At 44.0% G+C, this 19116-nt stretch overlaps 1 protein-coding gene across 2 annotated transcripts in view; it reads right to left on the bottom strand.

The window, feature by feature from the left end:
* Positions 1-19116, bottom strand: part of LOC120582244 (uncharacterized) — a 118626-nt gene that overhangs the window by 14529 nt on the left and 84981 nt on the right. For both annotated transcript variants that reach the window (XR_005647515.1, XM_039837490.1), the window contains one exon: positions 3674-3785. Coding sequence is in view for 1 of the 2 variants with exons in the window: in XM_039837490.1 (XP_039693424.1) it covers positions 3674-3785 (112 nt within the window). In the remaining variant the exon portion in view is untranslated. The remainder of the gene's footprint in view (positions 1-3673; positions 3786-19116) is intronic.

Raw genomic sequence — 19116 nt, 5'->3', positions numbered from 1 at the left:
CCGTCAGACTCAAAAGGATCTGACAATTTCATACAATTGAAAGAGACCTGCTTTTGACTTGGCTTTGCTAATTCTTCATTGAATTTGAAAATGCTTGAAAGTTCTTGAATTTTCTTTTACCACGGTCATTTCAGTTCGTGGGCTTGTGGGGGGCGGGGCTGTGTGGAAGGGGATGATCAGGAAAGTGACAATCTCACATGTATCCATCATGGGTGGCGAAGACTGAGGGTCTTCGAGGTTCCAAAAGGGTTGCCTTTCCTAAGTAATTCCATTACTATTTTAAGAACCAGAATGTAAGAATGAAAATATAAGAAAACCTTGCTTTAAAGAAACCCAATACATGGAAGCCTCTTTTTGTACAAAAACTCCCTAAGGAGTGACTTCTTTAAGAGATCCAGGACCCCATTAAAAAGCAAGTTTGCGCGATGCCTTGAAGACCATGTCAGACGCGCTTCATTTTGAGGACGTGCCCATTATACAAAGAGGCACATCTGCATTTCTCTCTAAAAAGGATGTCTTTTAAAAACGCCCCTCCTTCCGCTGTGTCCCAGAAGACATATTGAGGCGGTGGGGGGCGGGTGGTTAACACATATCGACAATGGGAAGATTATTGCCTAACCTGGTGTGTGACAAATGCCTATTAATAAGACAGTCCCGTCTCCATTCTTCTCTCAAACACAAAGTCCCATCACCCACTGACCAGAGCTGACTGACCTCTCCTGTTCCTCTGCCCATCCCGGACCTGGGGACAGACCTTCTGGACCAGCCCGACTCCCGGCACAGATGGAGATGGCGTGGGGCGGGGCGTGGGGCGGGGCCTGGGGCTCCACAACCCCTCGGGGACAGGTGAACTGCTCTGCCTTCCTCCTGGCTTTGGTCCTTGGTGTTTCTGTTGCCAGAGGGTAAAGCGCTTTCTTGTCAGACAAAATGTACACTGGGGAAGCTCCATCTAGCGGTTTTTCTCAGGGAAGAAAAGAAATTGTTTGAAAACAACAACAGGGGCCCAGCTGGGCACTTCCTGTTCTCAGCAGAGACTTACTCTTTCTTTTTTGAAAGCCCTGCTCCCTCCCACAATTCCTGGCCACAGAGCCCCGGGGGATTCCTCTTGCAAGGTTCTAAGGCTTCTGTCACAACTGGCCTTAAAAGGCCCTCGCTCCCTCCAGGATTTCTCCCAAGAAATTATAAAAAAAAATATAGCAACGAAGATAGTCTTGGAGGAAGAAACCTTTTGAAGTGTTTTAACACATTAAAAAGGGGAGGTTCTGCTTCAGAACAGGATGAGTTACTCCTACAACACCAGCAAGTCCTCAGGACAGAGGGATGAGGAACAGGCTGGTGCGAACGGATGCATCGCTACGCCTCTTACACAGCCCCGAACTGGCGCGCACACACTCGCACCTGTGCTTGCACACCCTCGATGGCTTGCTGCAGGCTCACGTTCACGGCCTTTTAGATTGCCCAGCCATGATTTGGAGCGGTCACTAGCAAAGTTGAGAGACAAATCATAAGTCCAAATTTTTCTGTGATTATGAACCAGCTTCTGGGGACTGCCACCTCGTGGATGGTTCTCTCCCCAGTCTCTAGATGTACACAAGCCATCACTGACACGACTCTTACAGAATGTCATTATTGGAGCAGCTCAAGAAGCCACCTCTCTTAGCCCCCGCAGGAGTGGCAGGTCAGCTGGAGCCAGTAAATTCCTCTGGAACCCTGGCTCTAGATACCACACCTAGAAAGTGCCTCTGAGTCCTGGGGACAAGGGGCAGCTTTCCTGCACATGGGGGTGTGTGTGCTCACATTCCTGGGGCAGGGGGTCATGACCCATGAGTGAGGAACAGGAAGGTGAGAGTTTTCCTTGGAAAACTTAAAAAAAAATTCTAAGCGTTTGATGAAATTGAACAAGGAATACTTAGACAAAGTAAAGCACTTTTGAAACCCTAGGTATTTACATTTAAGCTTTCAGAGACAGTACGGTGAGCCGGGGTCCACGACACAGAAAAGGCCAAGGACGCCCTCCCCGAGCACACGTGGATGCTAAGGGAAGGCAGGGATCAGCATGGATACGAGGATGAGCCCCGCCCCCGATCTGACCTCACGATGCTGTCCACACCCTCCCGCTCACCCTGCACCTCAGTTTCCTGACTGCGACAATGGGACTAACACTCTGGGGCCTCAAAATCACACCTCACGTGCCTTGCCCAGGAGCTGCAGCCAACTCAGAACTCCATCGTATGGCGCAGAAAACACCTCCTGATCGGTGGCACTGCTGAGCCTCTCCGTCCCTGTTCCCGACACAAACAGGGTGTCCAGTCTCATTCTTCATTCTGCTAGCAAAATGGTCGCTCTAACTTCAGACTTGGCAAAGGCAACCTTGGAACTCAGCTGAATTTCATGGGGCCTGTTCTGGCCCAAAGAAGGGCCACCTGATTACCATCCTTAACTCTGGGCTGAAAATCTGCGGGTGGGGGTGAGTGGGCATGCAGGTGGGGAATTCTGCCAGTCAGGGCTCACTACTGGGTTCTCTTGAACTTACATACTTTTCAAGACAAAGTGACAGGGCACAGCTAACATTATCACAGCATCCTTAAGTGCCTCTTAATGCTTCTAGTGACGCAATGCTTCTAGTGACATGCTTTTATGGGTCTCAAGCATATGTGGCAAGAAAACGAAGAGTTCCCTGTTTTAGGGCCCGGGAGCCTCCCTCCCTCCCTCCTCCCCTCACTCCCATTCCATTCCCTTAGCAAGAAAAAAAATAGGCGGGACGATGACGCAATACTCTTTAGACAAAGTACCGAGGCCATGACCTAGCTGGTGTTATTCCTTTGTCCCCTACCAGAGGCAACGGCTTCGGACCTGGAGTTCAGGAGAAGGGGGCACTTTCAGGAGAAGCTGAAGAAATGGGGAGGCCCTCACAAGGCTGGTCTTCTCAGCTGAAGATACGCCTGACCTCCATGCTCCTTGTCCTCAACAGGCACTAAGATGGGACGTGAGGAGATGGGGAATGGGCCACGGTTTTGTCCCCATTTTGCAGATAAGGAAAACTGAGGCAGTGGGCTTTAAAGCAAACTTTTCTGGGGGCAGCTGTTTAACCTTTATGAAAGTCACAGATTGGTAGGGGCCATGCATATCTTATAAACGTCTTTAATATTTCAAATTTTGTTTCATAGTTAATGCTTTTTATTTTCTTTACCCCGATCGTGGGTTCAGACCAGCAAAGTGAAGTGGTGATGAAGGACGAGGCAGCTCGCCCACAACGTTTATTTGGACTGAGTTGGCGGGAGTCTCAGGTGAGCAGGCTGCACACCAGGACGGCTCTGAGTGGGGGTTCAGCACAGTGACGCTCAGAGCGCCGACCGGCGGTTCCAAACACTGCTTCTATTGCCTTTTTCGGTTTGAACCCCCTGTTAACAGCACCGTGGGCAGCTTATGGAAGTCCATGAGATCATGACCTTGCTTCTTCAAGGGGAACCCCAGAGTCAGGTGAGAGAGACTGCCGCTCGCCCCCTGTGCGACTCGGGCCTACTCATCAACCCCGAGCTCAGCTGTGTCACGCAGAACAGGGAACTGGGTCATTATCATTGAACGAGATGATAGGTCCATGTAAGGCTCTGCCATTTGCAAAATATCCCCCCTACGCCTTGCAAAGCACATTTAACTATAAGACACTGCTTACCTTTTGTGGTTGGTCCTGCGCGTCTGACCACCGAGTACTCACCAGAGTGAGCTGGCGGGAAGCTCTGTGTGAAGAAAGTCTGAGGGGACAGCCACAGAGACACGCTGGGTACCTGTGTGGAAAGATAAAAAGGTCAGTGAGACAGACTGCCAATGATTAGCCAACAGTTTCCTCACCTGTAAAATGGGGACGTAACGCTTATCCTCCTCGGCCATTAGAGGAAAAAAAAAAAGAGAATCCTTAGGCTTAATAAATCTTCCCTGTCGTCACTGATGGCTCACCACAGCAGGTGCCCCTAACAGCACAGAAAGACGCCCAGATACCACCGTGGGGATCCCTGTAGCCAGCTCAGTCTCAGGGAGCCCTGGAGGAGTGTGGGCATCCTGAAAAACGCCTCGGGGCTCAGTGCGTTACGTCTGCAGATGACACGTTGGCAGAACCTATCACGTTCTGGGAAGCGGTTTTCTTTGACATCGATGGTTAAGAAGAAAAACAAAAGGATCGAAGGAGAGGAATGCAGATTCAGGGCCAAGACAGGGTACCCAGTGTCGTATGCCTAGTGAAAGCAGAGGAAAAAAAGCAGGGTACCCAGTGTCGTATGCCTAGTAAAAGCAGAGGAAGGAAACATCATGGAGCTCGTGCTGGCAGGAGAGCTGGGCAGCAATATTAAAAAAACATTTTGATGCCCATTAGGTAACTGTGCCCACTTTGCCACGCAGCGACCCCCATCTTTCCCATTGAAATCAGCCCATTTCAACGGCAACATCCCCCCAGCATATAGATTTCAGCCACCACAGAGCTCTACATGGCAGCTGGTGTACCCTCACTAACACATGTCTCAGGCTCTTAGCAGAGAGTGCCTCTGAGCCTGCTCTGGGGACAGGGTGAGGAAGGATGCATGTGACAAATCCACTCCAACGTCCCAGCCTCCCTGGATTCCTTCCTTCCATTATGCCAGTCTAATTCCAGACGCTCACTGACTGCAGAGCCCGAGTCCAACTTTCAGCCGACCGCAAAGCGATCTCTCAGAGCCACTTCCGGCTGTTTGAGCTAACATGTTAGATTCAGAATCGATTTCATCCTTCTTAGTCCGATACCCTTAGAATCCATTCCTATGTGCATTCCTCAGGTTTTCACTAATATAAATTGGCACAACATTACAATCCTTTTGGAGCGATGCCCCTCTCCTGGCCTCTCCCCACTCCTGTGCCCTGGGTGCCACCCCGTCCACCCCCGGGGGAGGGGTCTAGGCTGAGGCAGGGCCTCCTGGGTCCCAAATCTTTGCTCCCCTACTTTCTATCGGTGTTTCCACACATGGAAAGAATTCTTGGGGAAGTGAAATTTGCTGACAGATGCTTGCCTCTCTTCTTGGTGTTTTGCCAGAGATTTTACTTTGATTTTGAAACTGAGGGATCCTTCTGATCATGAAAGGGTCCCAGTGGACTGAGCCTGCGGTGATGCCCGGGAGTCTGACCTTTTGGAGCTGCCTCTCCCATCATGCACAGGCAGGGCTCAGTGTTCACCTGCCCAGCACTGAACTCTCACATGCCAGAGGGTCTGCAATTGTTATCAAAGCCTCAGCTCAGGTCGGCTGAGGAGGATAGAGATGCTTGGACAAGCTGGCAGCTTCCGGAATGCCTCTGTTGCGGTAACCACCTTTTTCACCAAGCCTGACTCTGCCAGCTGGTCCAGGGGCTCCTCACACCTTCTGTCTGAGCCTCACGGTGACCCACGGAGGTGGGTATCGCTGCCCCCATTTTAAAGGCAAGGAAATGGAGACTCAGCCTCACCCATGTGCTTCCCCCTACATCCCACATGCTCCCAGTGGGAGTGATGACAAGACAGACAGATCGGTTTCGCATTTCCCAGATGATGCGATGACGAAGGTCGTGGAGGGGGTAGTGAGGTGAGGAGAGAAAGTGGGCTTCTGGGTCAGTCTCGAGGGACATGACTGGGCTCTGGCCGCAGTCCTCCAGCCCCCAGGCATCATCAGGAAGCATCGCCCTTCCTTTGCTCAAAGGTTGGCCGGCTGCCTACTCTCCATTGCTTTTCAAACTCCCTGGTTGCCGAAGGGCGACCAACATAAGCTGTTCCATTTTATTCCTGCTTTAGAATCGCCTCCTTAGATTTTAGTTTTGAAAAGCCTGGGATTGGCTGCAAAATGGAACTTTCAGATATCTAAGAATCTAAACCCTTAGGATGCTCCTGAAATGTACACAAGGTAGTGTATGATTCTTGAAATCAAAGCAATCCTCTGACAAACAGACTCAGCTCTCCCGGATCACTGATGTTCGATGCTCTGAGACTAATTATTGACTTTGACCAAAGTGTGCAAAGTTAAAAATTTTTAAATAATTCAACACCAGTGTACAAGTATTGCCCAACAATTTTTTAAGCAACTAAACTCAGTGCCTGAGTTAGGGATAACATTTCTGAAGATAAGGCTTTGGTGAGAGAGTTGGGACCGGGCGTCAGACAGACCCGGAAGCTTGATTCTTGGCTGTGCAGGGTCTTGGGAAAGCCATGTGAGCTCAGTCCCCTCATGGTAAAATGGGGATGGTGACCCCTCAGAGGGTCAGTGTGGGGATCAAACCAGATGAGCATGGGCACACATGTTATTAACTAATAATGGGAATAGCTGAGCTCGACACACCTCAGTTTTAATTCTTCCTGCCCTTGAACCTCTCATTCTAGTCACAGGGAGAGAATTTTTTCACATCCCAAGCATTCCTGAAAGAATTTCTTTTTGATTCAACATCTAAGAAAAATGAATTGGACGCTACAAAATCTGGCAACCAGTGATTCGAAAAACCACCAAGAAACATGTAAGCACCAAAGTCAAGTTAATGGCCGGATCCTTGCTACCTCGAAGAGAAGACGACTTTAACCTACTAGAATTTAAACATGGAGACTTCCTTCACAGTGACTGATGGACAGAAGTATTACTGTCACCTCCACAACCGTAAAATTAGTCAGCAACTTCTAGTAAAATCTCCTATTTCAAATAATAAGAGAATAAGTCAAAACCAAATCCTCCAACCAAGCTTAAGAATAGGATGAGTGAGTAAGTACGCTGCCCGTGTCGGTCACGAGAAGGTGAAGATTTAAATCCTTTGGGTGACAGAATTCTGCTGGCGCTTCAGTTCTTCTACTCCTGATATTCAAAATGACCCCACACTGGGGGTTTGGAATGCGAAGTGGCAAAGGCAGTGATATGTACTGAGTGAGATCACGTGGCTCAGCCTGTGGGGTTCGCAGCGTCTGCTTTCGGTCAGGATGCAAGTGTGTGGGAAGGGGGACAGAATGCCACTGGTGAGACTTGCTGCAAACATCCCAGCTAAAAGCTGGGGAGCCAGAGGCCTGGTCCCCAGCAATGCAGCTGCCCCCCCTTTCCTGCCACGGAAATGGAATCTGTCTGACAAAGCATCCTAAGTGCAAAGAAATCTTCCTCCCAGGGGACTCAGCTCTCGGAAATGATGTTTTATGCCTTAGGCCTCATTAACGAGAAAGGGTCATCTTATCTTTGCCATCCTGATTTTGTTTTTGGTTCGCTTTCAATCCGGGTTGGTATGAACCGAATCGGTCAGAAAGGGATTGTGGAACAGTCTTCTCTCCACGCACAGATAGCCGCCCCCACCCCCACCCCCCTTTTGTTGCTAGGACTAAATTCACAAGCTTGCAAGTGCTATTAACTGACATTCATCAAAACAATCTCCATTGTTCACAGACACGAGAGCGGCCGAGAGGTGGAAATTACTTGGCATTTCATTTTAATCTGTATTGAAGACTTGCCTGACAAAACATATTAAGGGTAAGAATTGCTGGCTTGGGAATGAAGCTATGTTTATGGCTTACTCCGTTTATTTTTCTTTCCTCAAGGAAATGACACTTCCCCTCTCCTTCCCAACCCTCTGCAGCTTACCACCCCCACCCCGCCATCATCATTCATGAAACCGTAACATTTAATTTTCCTCCGTGAGTGAAGCTTTTGTTAGCGGTGTCTATAAAATTATAATAAATATTCTGGGTCTCTACAGCAGCATCTGAAATGAAAGAAAAAAACCAAAGCAACAAAACCCAACAAGCTCTGCCTTTAATGTGGTGGTCTTGGTGGCATCTCCCTCAGGGGATGTGGGGTGGCCATCAAACTGCAGACCACACGAGCTGTGTGCTGCTCTGGAGACTGTCACCAAACGCTCCCACAAAGAATGGATGCCACGCTAATGGATGCACATAATTACCGAGGGACAATGTTTCTCCCTGCTGAATTCTGACAGTCGTGCCGTGTAACCGTGTCTATCCAGTGCTCGCTGCTACGTTGTGTTTTTTTTTTCCTTTGGATCCTCAAGTTTATACTTTTATCGTTTAAGTCACTTCTGCACAGTATCAAAAAAATAAAAGTGATTAAAGGTTCTCACAGAGGGAAGATTGTTTATTTTATCTTCTTTTTTTCCCTCAGTCTGTCTCTGGAGCAGGAGGCTGGGCCACATTTTCTAAGCTGTAGCCGGCTAAGTTTAGGAGAAGGAGAAATGGCAGTGGACCCTCGGGAGCAGAGTGGAGGGCCAGGAAGCAGCCATTACAGGTCAGCGGGGACCCTGGGGCATTGCCAGTTCTGTGCTTGCCGTGCTTAGGAACCCTCTGATGTTGCAGACGGGTGCTGAGTGTGGGCGGGTAGAGAGATCCTGTCATGTCTTGTGTTCTGATTCACTGTGATAATATCTGTGTGCAGGGCCATTCAAGAGTTCTGCTTCTTGGTGAACTTTCTATGTCTAAAGCTTTGAAGCGCCACGAGCCCCTGAGGCAGGAAGTTGAACCGGTTGGCCTTGCTTTGTTGAACTTGGTGAGGGTTCCATGGGCCATAGTCTCCCTGGGGAGGCCTCTGTTGTCCCCTACCTTGCCTGGAAATATAAAAGAGCTATTTGTTTCAGCCCTCTGTTTGGGCCTTTGCCGTTTCCAGGATTTTTGGAATGAGTTGAGAGCGGAGAGAGACGGAAAAAGAGAGTTGCTTTGTGTTCCCCACCAGGTAAGGTACAGGTGTCACAGTCATCCTGCAGGGACTCCCCTGGAGGGGCTCTCCCAACCCCTCAAACTGTAAGCCTGGGGTGTCTGGCCGGGGCTGCTCACACAGGTGAAGGCCACAGGAATCCTGAGGTTCATGCAGGGGAGGGACTAGGGGGACCCACTTCAGAGTGATGGAGAGGCCACCACCTCAGTGATAGCTCGCGGGCTGGTGGCCTGGCTGGAGACAGCGGTTCTGCCCCACCATAGGCTTCCTCATCCCCAAGTGCCTTAGGTCAAATTTTGGTGAAAGCATATATGTTTATCGGAGGATGTATGTGCGCTTTTATGTAACACACAATGTAACACTGCTCACAACTACAAAGCACAACCATCTCAGGCCGACACCAGAGCGGAAGGCTCCATTATGAGGGCTCAGAGTCTCGCTGTGCATCAAGCCCCGAACAGATACGGCACCCCTTCCTCTCATGCCCGATCCAGGCTGCCTTTGTGCGCCCCACAAATTCACACCTTAGGAGCCCCAAGACTTTTGGGAAAGATGTTAAAAAAAGTAACACCTACCCTGTTTTTAAGTCATAATTTGAACTGAAAGATAAATACTACAAGAGATACTGGCAGGTAGCCCAATTTTAGGGGCAAATGGGAATGGAATGGTGATTACTTGCTAAGAGTTACAGAAAATCATTGAATGAACATCCAGTATAGACCCATCATATCTACAAAGCATAAGCAGGACGATGTCTATTCTAAATTAGTTGTACACAGTTCTGATTGTTTTTCATGATAATGCCCTATTAGCTTCCCCTTGAACAAACTAAAAGTCTTTTTCTTCAGGAAGTGATTTCTCAGATTACCAGGTGGGCTCTTCTCCCGTCCTCGACCCCAGGTTGTGTGCGTACGACGTACACAAGTCTGCTTTGTCTCCAAGAAACCTCAAATGACGTACCATCTCCTAAAGATCATCAGTAAGGAGTTCCTGGGGCCCTGCTGGCATCATCTCACCTGCTCATCCTCGATCCAGCCTAAGGGAAAGGATGGGACAGGTGGCAGCTCTGGCAGAGAAGCGCCATGGCAAAACCCACTGAGACAGGAGCCCGGGGAGCCAGGGTGAGGTTCTAACCATTCCTCACTGTCTTCTGTGTTAGCCTGTTTGATCCTCACCATAGTGCTTCTTGCCACCTGGAACTATATTCTGGCTTTGTTAGTATATCACATGACTTGCCACTGGACGTAAGCTCTGTGAGGTGGGAACCTAGTCTGATCACTTCTGTATCTCTAGCTGCAAGAAGAGTTCCTGGTACATAGCAGATGCTCAGTACGTGCTTGCTGGATGAATGAATAAGGAACAACACCTTTGCTCTATAGAGCTGCCCTCTTGCCCCTGGATCTTTGCAATATCCAGGGCTTTGTACAGAGCAGGGGAGCGAGGAAGCAATTTTGGAGAGTCCCATGGAAGCTGAAGGAGAGAAGGTGAGAACCTAAGCTCAGAATTGGGGCTAAGAGCTGTATATCAGAAGGATGCGCTAAGTATTATGGTTAAAAGCCCCAAGACCCTGGCATTGCAGCCTAGAGACGATTGCTATGATGTTTCCAGTCCGCATTTTTAAGACTGCAAATCACGGCAGACTACCAGGTAGAGGAGGAGGAGAAGGAAAGAGCTGTAGAAAGGAATGAAGTCGGGCACTAAGCAAGGAGCTCACATGGAGAGGCCGAGAACTGTGTGATGCTGTTCAGAATTCACGACGGGCATGTGCCTGTGGGTGTGGGTGAAACTGGCCCTCGCCAGCGGAAGACCTGAGGCCCTGGAAGAGACTTAAACGTGGGCCTCTTCAGCTCCAAGGACAAACAAGAGTTCTTCAACTCTTCCTTCTTCCACATCCAACCACGTGTACACATAAACTGACATACACATGCAGACATTTCTCACAAAAACGTTTCTTAACCTAATTATCATTCGGATGGCCTAAATATTTTTGCTAATGTATGTGGCTGATTTTTTCATGAGCTTTTATGTCTCTAACACAGATATAACAAACAGGGAGGAAAAAAATGGGTTTCAGGCTGAAATGGTTGCTTTCCTATTTTGGAATGAGTCCCTGGATACTTCATTAAAAAATGCCTTCTGAGTGGGGACATACCAGAAAGCTGAAGCCAGAGCCCTTGGTGCACGGCACCTGGGCCACAACTGACCCAGACACACTTTGGGGTGACAGGGCTCTGAGGTTTGCTAACCATCTTCTGCTGAATAATCTTCTTAAGGACTTAGATTACCTAAAAAATGCTGCAATTAATGACCCAAAAGTGTGCCTTCATCTAATCATCAGGAAATATCAGAAAAACCCAAAATGAGGGACATTATCTGTTCTCTTAAAAAAAAGTCGATGTCGCAAATCAATTAATGTGATACACCACATTAACAAATCAAAAGATAAAAACCATATGATTATATCTATAGATGCAGAAAAAGCATTCGACAAAATCCAGCACGCATTTAGGATAAAAACTCTCAGCAAAGTGGGAACAGAGGGAACATACCTCAACATAATAAAGGCCACATATGACAAACCTACAGCTAACATCATACTCAATGAGGAAAGGCTAAAAGCATTTTCCTTAAGATCAGGAACAAGACAAGGATGGCCACTTTCACCACTCCTCTTCAACGCTGTATTGGAAGTCTTAGCCACAGCAACAAGGCGAGAAAGAGAAATAAAAGGCATCCTAATTGGAAAGGAAGAAGTAAAACTCTTGCTATTTGCAGATGACATGATACTATATATAGAGAACCCTAAAGATTCCACCAAAAAAAACTGTTAGAACTCATCAATGAATTCAGTAAAGTGGCAGGATACAAAATATTCAGAAGTTAGTGGTATTTTTTTGTATCGCTGATGAACTTTTGGAAAGAGAAATTAATAAAATAATCTCATTTACTATTGAATCAAAAACAATAAAATACCCGGGGAATCAAATTAACCAAGAAGGTAAAAGTCATTGAAAAAAAAGCGAAGAAGATACAAATAAATGGAAGCTTATACCATGCTCATGGGTAGGAAGAATCAACATCATTAAAATGACCATACTACCCAAAGCAATCTAAAGATTCAATAAAATCTCTATCAAAATACTAATGGCATTTTTCAGAGGGCTAGAACAAATAATCATAAAATTTATATGGAACCATAAAAGACCCCAAATAGCCACGGAAATCTTGAGAAAGAAGAACAAAGTTGGAAGTATCATACTACCTGCTATTAAACTATGCTACAAGGCCACAGTAATCATAAAGCATAGTACTGGCATAAAAACAGAAACATTGATCAATGGAACAGAACAGAGAGCCCAGAAATCGATGCCTATAAGCTCACTGAATATATGACAAAAGAAGCAAGAATATACAATGGGATAACGACAGTCTCTTTAATAAATAGTGCTGGGAAAACTGGACAGATATATACCAAACAAACAAACAAAACAAAACAAAAACCCTGGACCATCTTCTTACACCATGTACAAAAACAGACTCAAAATGGATTAAAGACTTAAATATAAGACCCAAAACTATAAAACTTCTCGAAGAAAACCTAGGTAGTAATCTTTCTGATATCGCTACTAGTAATTTATTTTTGGACATATCTCCACAAGCAAGGGAAGCAAAAGAAAAAATAAACAAATGAGACTACATCAAACTGAAAAGTTTGCACAACGAAGAAAACCATCAACAAAAGAAAAAGACAACCAACTGAATGGGAGAAGACATTCACTTATGATACATCTGATAAGAGGTTAATATCCAGAATATATAAAGAACTCATGCAACTCAACAACAAAAAAACCCCTAAACAATCCAATTAAAAAATGGGCAGAAGATCTGAACAGATATTTATTCAAAGAGGAAATACTGATGGCCAACAGACATATGAAAAGATGCTCAAGGTCACTAATTATCAGAGAAATGCAAATTAAAACCACAACGAGATACCTGTCAGAATGGCTATCATCAATAAATCAAAGAACAACAAGTGTTGGTAAGGATATGGAGAAAAGGGAACCCTCAAACCCTGTTGGTGGGATTGTAAACAGTCTGGAGGTTTCCCAGAAAATTAAAAATGGAAATACCTTTTGACCCAGCAATTGCACTTCTGGGTATTTATCCAAAGAAAACCAAAACAACAATTCATAAAGATCTATGCATGCCAATGTTCATGGCAGCACAATTTACAATAGCCAAGATATGGAAGCAACCTAAATACCTATCAACAGACAGTTGGATAAAGAAGTTATGGCTCATATGTACAATGGAGTATTACTCAGCTATTAAAAAAATGAAATCTTACCATTTGCAACGACATGAATGGATCTAGAGGCTATTACGCTGAGCGAAATAAGTCAGAGAGAGATGCCTGCCATACGATTTCATGTATATGTGAAATCTAAGGAACAAAAAGAACAAACTATCAAAAACAGACTCACAATCTGGTGATGGCCAGAGGAGGGAGGGCTGGAAGAAAGGGGTGAAGGGTTAAAGGAGTACAAATTAGTAGTTGATAGATGGGCACAGGGATGGGAGCACAGCACAGGGAATGCAGTGAGCACTAATGTAATGGCTAGGTGGAGAGCCAGAAGAGAGAGAGAGCAACCAAGGGGGTCATTTTATAAACTATATAAATGTCTACTTGAAACTAGTAATAAAATAAAATTTTAAAAAATGTCAATGTCATGAAAGACAAAAAGGCTGAGGAACTGTTTTAGATTACAGAGGATCAGAAACATAAGCACCAAATGCAGTGAGCACTACTGGATTGGATCCTCGGTCAAGGGAAAAAGGAATTGCTTTCGAGGAGATTGAGACAAACAGCAAACTTTGAATGTGGATTTTGATACCAAATTGATACAGTCCACGCAACAGTAATACAATTGTATCAACATAATAATATTATATTGATGCTAAATCTCCCGAATTGGATAATTGCACTTGGTTCTGTTTTCAGGAAATACAAGCTGAAATATTTAAAGATTCGCTAACTCTCAAATGGTTTAGGAAAATGTGGGTGTATATAATGCACCTGCATGTACTGTGTGTATGAAGAGGAGGCAGAGAGGTGATGAAGCCATCACTCCGGGTTGAGAATACATGGGAATTCACTGTACTATTCTTACAACTCTTCTTTGTTTTAAATTATTTTGGGGAAATAATTTTTCCTTTTCTTTTACATTTTATTTTGAAATATGTCATCTGTATATAAAACTGAAAGCAACAAACAAACATGACAAACAGACTCATGGACACGGACAGTAGATTAGTGGTTACCAGAGAGAAGGGGGGAGGGGGCAGTAGATGGGGGTAAAAGGGGTCAAATATTTGGTGGCGGAAGGAAATCTAACTATGGGTGGTAAACACGCAATGCACTATATATGTGACATACTGTTGAACTGTACATTTGAAACTTATTTGATTTTATTAATGTCACCCCAATAATGTTTAATAAAGAAATATGTCACCCATAAATACGTGCAATTGTGTTTTCTCATTTTTTAAGGAGGCAGAAAAAAGTATTATTTGAAGTAACTGACATCACATTTAATGTCAATTTATCATGGTATTTCTTTAAACTCCAATATTGTATGATCCCAGTGATTACTTCCTGTACCGTATAATCTTAAATCTGATTAATTTTCTGTGTCTTGCTGAAAAGCTGCTTTGGGAGGAAAATGATATTTTTATTTTATTTGAAAACGGGTAAAACAGATGGTTTATACTTTTCTTCCAACAGTATAATGTGGCTTAAGTCACATAATGCCCTCTGGCTTTTTAATTAAGTCAGAAAAATAAATTCCTATTTGTTAATCAGAGCTGCTTCTTGGTCTTGCCCCTAGTTGGTCATTTTGGGGGCTTGTGTGGCTAGAGGTCCTCGAGAAGCCTACCTACCTCTCATAGTGTTTAGCCATCAAGGGGTGTTCACTTCTAGCAATGTCAGCACAAATCAAATGTTGCCTGTTTGACACTATCACACCCTTTCTTCCATTCAAGTGACAGGCGATCAAAAGGATACGAGCAAGAATATTTTGCTTGGCACGTGGCCTAAAAGTTCTAAATTTATGTATTCTATTTTTGCTTCTTTCTCAGATTGGATTAGTTACTAAGCAACTGAAGTATTTAATTTCATTTGCTAATAGTTACATTTTAATAGAGGAGCTAGTGTCCATGACCAATGCTGCCGATACAAACACAACCCGACACTCAGCCTCTGTTGAGCAGCAGTGTGTGCTACTTCCTTCTAGCTGTAGACACACACTCCTCATAATCTTACACTTTCCTTGACTTTCTTGGACAGGAAAAGGGATGTCTCTTTTGGATTTATTTATAGAAAAAAAATTTCAATAAAACAGTGGTCTGGTCTGTTTTCAGAAAGCTACCTGTTCGGGCATCCTAAACCCTCTTCCAGACTTCTGGTTCAAGATGGCAGACCAAGCACATATGTTTTCTTCCTCTCACCAAGAAAGAAAATAAATCCTTAATAGCATCAAAAGAGCACCATTAATTGCTCCAGCAATAGTGATGGATTTCTGGAAGACAGAAGGCAGGTTGACAGAAAAACTAGAATAGGTGAAAATTGCTATCCAAAACTAGCCCAGTGAGAAGTTTGGCGGAGGTCAAGGAGTCTTCCCAATGGTATCCTGGAAAAACCTTGAATCTGGAGAGAGGGCAGACCACAGGGGCACCTGTGAGGAAAACTGGTTACAAGTTGTCTCCATATACCTGAACCAACTGTTTCTGCCCCTTGCCCCAGCAGGCAGAAGGCTGGACACAGTGTGCCATGAGTCACTCTTAAAGAACATTAGGAGAGTGTCTGATCTTGGAAGCTAAGCAGGGTTGGGCCTGGTTAGTACTTGGATGGGAGACCACCTAGGAAGACCAGGTACTGTAGGCGTAAAAAATAAGGGATTGTAAGCTGACAAGGTCCTTGCAATCTGTGAGGTCAACTAAGGGTTGCCTCGCTTAAAACAACAACAACAAAAACAAACAAAAAAAACCCTCCAAAACCAAACAAACAAAAAAAAACCAGGGTACTTCAGCAGATAGAATCGGGGTAAGGAGAAGAAGAGAGAAACACAGCTCTTCTCAGTGGGGAGCTGTGGGAAACCGCTCCACCTCGGGGCATAGCTTCCCTACGGGGGCCCCTGGAGTAGTCCTCAGCTGGCCTGGCTGTTCTTTTCCCAGGCACCCTGAAGGGAAAGCTGCTGTGGAAACCAAGGCATATGATTGCTGAGGAAACACAACAGCTACCAGCACCAATCCACACATTTCTACATTTTAATATATGAGTGGACAAGCAAGGGTTATGAGACATTTGAGGAAATCATTTGCACAGTAGAGAAAAATAACCTGAACTGGACTCCACTGCGGAGAACAGAACTTACAGACAGACACACACACACCTGCTCTCTTCAGAGCGATGCTGCATTGATTAAACAAGAACAGGCTATTGTGAAAACAAAGCAATCAGAGAACAAGAATGAGTCCTTGGAAGTTTGTCTTGTGGGGAGGAATATGTTAAGAAGAAAATGAAAATAAATGGCAGGGATAAGTCCGAACATATCAATATTTATAATAAATACAAATAGTTTAATTCTCCTATTAAAATATAGACATGCAGATGGGAAATATGCAGAACTGAGCTGGATATTTACAAAAAACTTAAAATGACACGGAATAGAATGACTGGAGATAAACCTAATAAGTGTTATCAAAAAGGAAGCCAAAAAAATACACTATTAATAACACTCAGAAGTAGAATTCAAGGCCAAAAGTAAGGGAATATTTTCTATGGATTAAACATACAATCTAGAAGATAATAATAGTCACAAACCTTTTTCACTGAAGAACACAGCATAGAACTATGTAACAAGTGTTAGAAATGCAAGCAGAAACTATTAAATCCATGAGCATAGTGGGAAACCTTAGCCCATCTATCTCAGAAATTGACAGTCAAGTAGACAAAAGAACAGGTTAAGAATACAGATGATTTGAATAGACTATCATCAAGCTAGATGAATTTCATATTTAAATTCAGTTCCCAACTAGCAGAAAACATGTTTCCATTTCCATGTAACACTTAAAAAAATCTGAGCAAGTATTTGGCCACGAATTAAACCTCCATAAAATCTTCAAAAGATGAATACTACAGGTCTCTTGGAACTCTAGCCCAAGAGTAATTTATAAAAGAAAATCAAAGCTGAAATTAGAGACCATATAGAAAAGAAGGTTAATGAGAGCACTCAGTTCGAAATCTACAGGGTGCATCAAAGAGGGACTCCAAATTTAAAATACATTTGGAAAACAACTAAGATTGAAAATGTACCAAGCAATGACCTCTAGAAAAAATTTTTTAAAAGCACTAAACAAAGTAAAAGAAAGAGAATCAAAGGTAAGAGGACTGATGAAATAGAGAAACAAGTCAGTTTGATCATTAAAACCAAAAGATGTTTAAATACCAATAAAAGAGAAGAGTCTGATAAAAAAAAAAACAAAATTCAGAATAAAAGAGGATATAACTACAGACTTGGATTTGATTTCAACAATTTTAGAGAATATATGCAAATTCTGATAAATTAACATAAAAATAAAATAATTTTCTAGGAACATATAAATGACTAAAATGAGTCAGTAAGAGGCAGAAAACCTGAAAAGACCAGTAATTACAGGAAAATAAAATTGAAAATGTAGTCACAGACGCCCCCACCTCCAACCCCCATCAAGCAAGTCCCAGGCCCAGATGGTTTTACTAATCGCATTTTTTTTTACATTTAACAACCTTTGAAGTTTAAAGGATGTATGAATTTGTTTGCTAGACTGCTACTGAACATAGAAAATATGTAAGGATTGTCAATTTAGTCTACAAAGCCAACATAACCTAGATACTACAATTGGACAGGATGGCACAAAGATAGCAAAGTACAAACCAGAGTTCGACAACTTAAAACGCCCACAAAAGCCAGGTAGGACATTTAAAAAGAAGAAATATTTAATAGGAGATTTAGCATTAATTTAAGACAGTGACCACGGGAGTGGACTAAAGCAGCACCGGAGAACATATGCATCATCTACAAGAGGTCATCAGTTTGGTGCAGAGCGGCAGGGGTTAGAACCACAATCTTATTAATATATACGAAATATAACAACAAATCAAAATTAGAAGTTTCTTAGAAGGATAACACACCATGAGGACAGTTTATCCTATGAATGCAAGGCCGACTCAACATTAGAAAAATCTATCACTATAATTCAACTCATTAATAGATTAGAGGAGGAAAAAAAACACATGCTCATCTTGATAGATTCAGTAAAGGAATTTAACAAAACTGTACAACCCTTCCTAATTAATATTCTTAATAAGCGAAGCTCAGAGAAAACATTGATAAAAGATATAAACAGAAAGCTACAAAACAATCTACTTGGCATTGAAAGAGTAGAAGCGAGAGAGGAATGGATATCCGTCATCGTCACTGCTATTCCATACTACACCAGTGGTGCTAGACAAGGCAGTGACTAGAAAATGAAGTGAGGTATAAATATTGGAAAGGGAGAGAAAGCAGTTATTTTCAAAATATGTGATTGTCATCCTCCAAAGTCCAATACCATCAACTTGACAATGGTTAGAACCACTAAAATTGTTTGGTAAGGTTCCTAGATATAGGATATTTTTATGTGTTCTATAGCCACATCGTAAAGATAGAGAGATGAAAAGTGGAGACAAGGAAAAAGACTGGCTAGGGACCTTGAGCTCCAAAGAATAACATGGCGGTGAGGTTCCTGGTTTTTCTACTTGCCTCATATATCCCAGACTTGTAGGCGAAGAAGCCAGCAATCTGGAAATGCCAATGGGCACAGACAGGTGGGAAACCTAGACTTTCACCCTTGCCAGGCTGTAACAGGAACCTCAGTATAACCCACCCCCATCCCTGTAAGAGTAGAGTCAGAGAACGTTGAGTAGGGAGCCTGAACTTTCACCATCACCCAGTAGTAATGAAGTATACCCATTCCTCCATGGTGTCAAGGGGAGGCCTAGTAGAGAGTCAGGACTTTCAACAGTAGTAATGAGGCAAGCCGCACCCCCAGACTGAGGTGTCAGTGCAGACCACACGGATAGCAGCAATGAGACACTCATGCCCTTCCCAGCCAGGGTGGTATGAAGCTTAGTGTGGAGCTGAAACTCCCACTCTTGCCAAGGAATAATGAAGAACTCCTCTTGCCCTTAAGTGTCGACAGAGACTGAAGGAAGGACCTTAACTTCTGCACCCACAATAACAAGGCAGTGCCATCTCTTCCTCTGCTGGAGCAGTGTTAGAGAAAGCCACCTAAACCAGAAATAAATTTCAGAGTCTCATAACACCCCAAATGTCCAGATTTCGATATAAAGTCA

The sequence above is a fragment of the Pteropus medius genome, unplaced genomic scaffold (assembly GCF_902729225.1).
Source record: "Pteropus medius unplaced genomic scaffold, Ma_sr-lr_union100, whole genome shotgun sequence".
In the NCBI taxonomy this organism is placed as follows: Eukaryota; Metazoa; Chordata; class Mammalia; order Chiroptera; family Pteropodidae; genus Pteropus; species Pteropus medius.
This window is presented reverse-complemented; position numbering and strand designations above follow the sequence as displayed.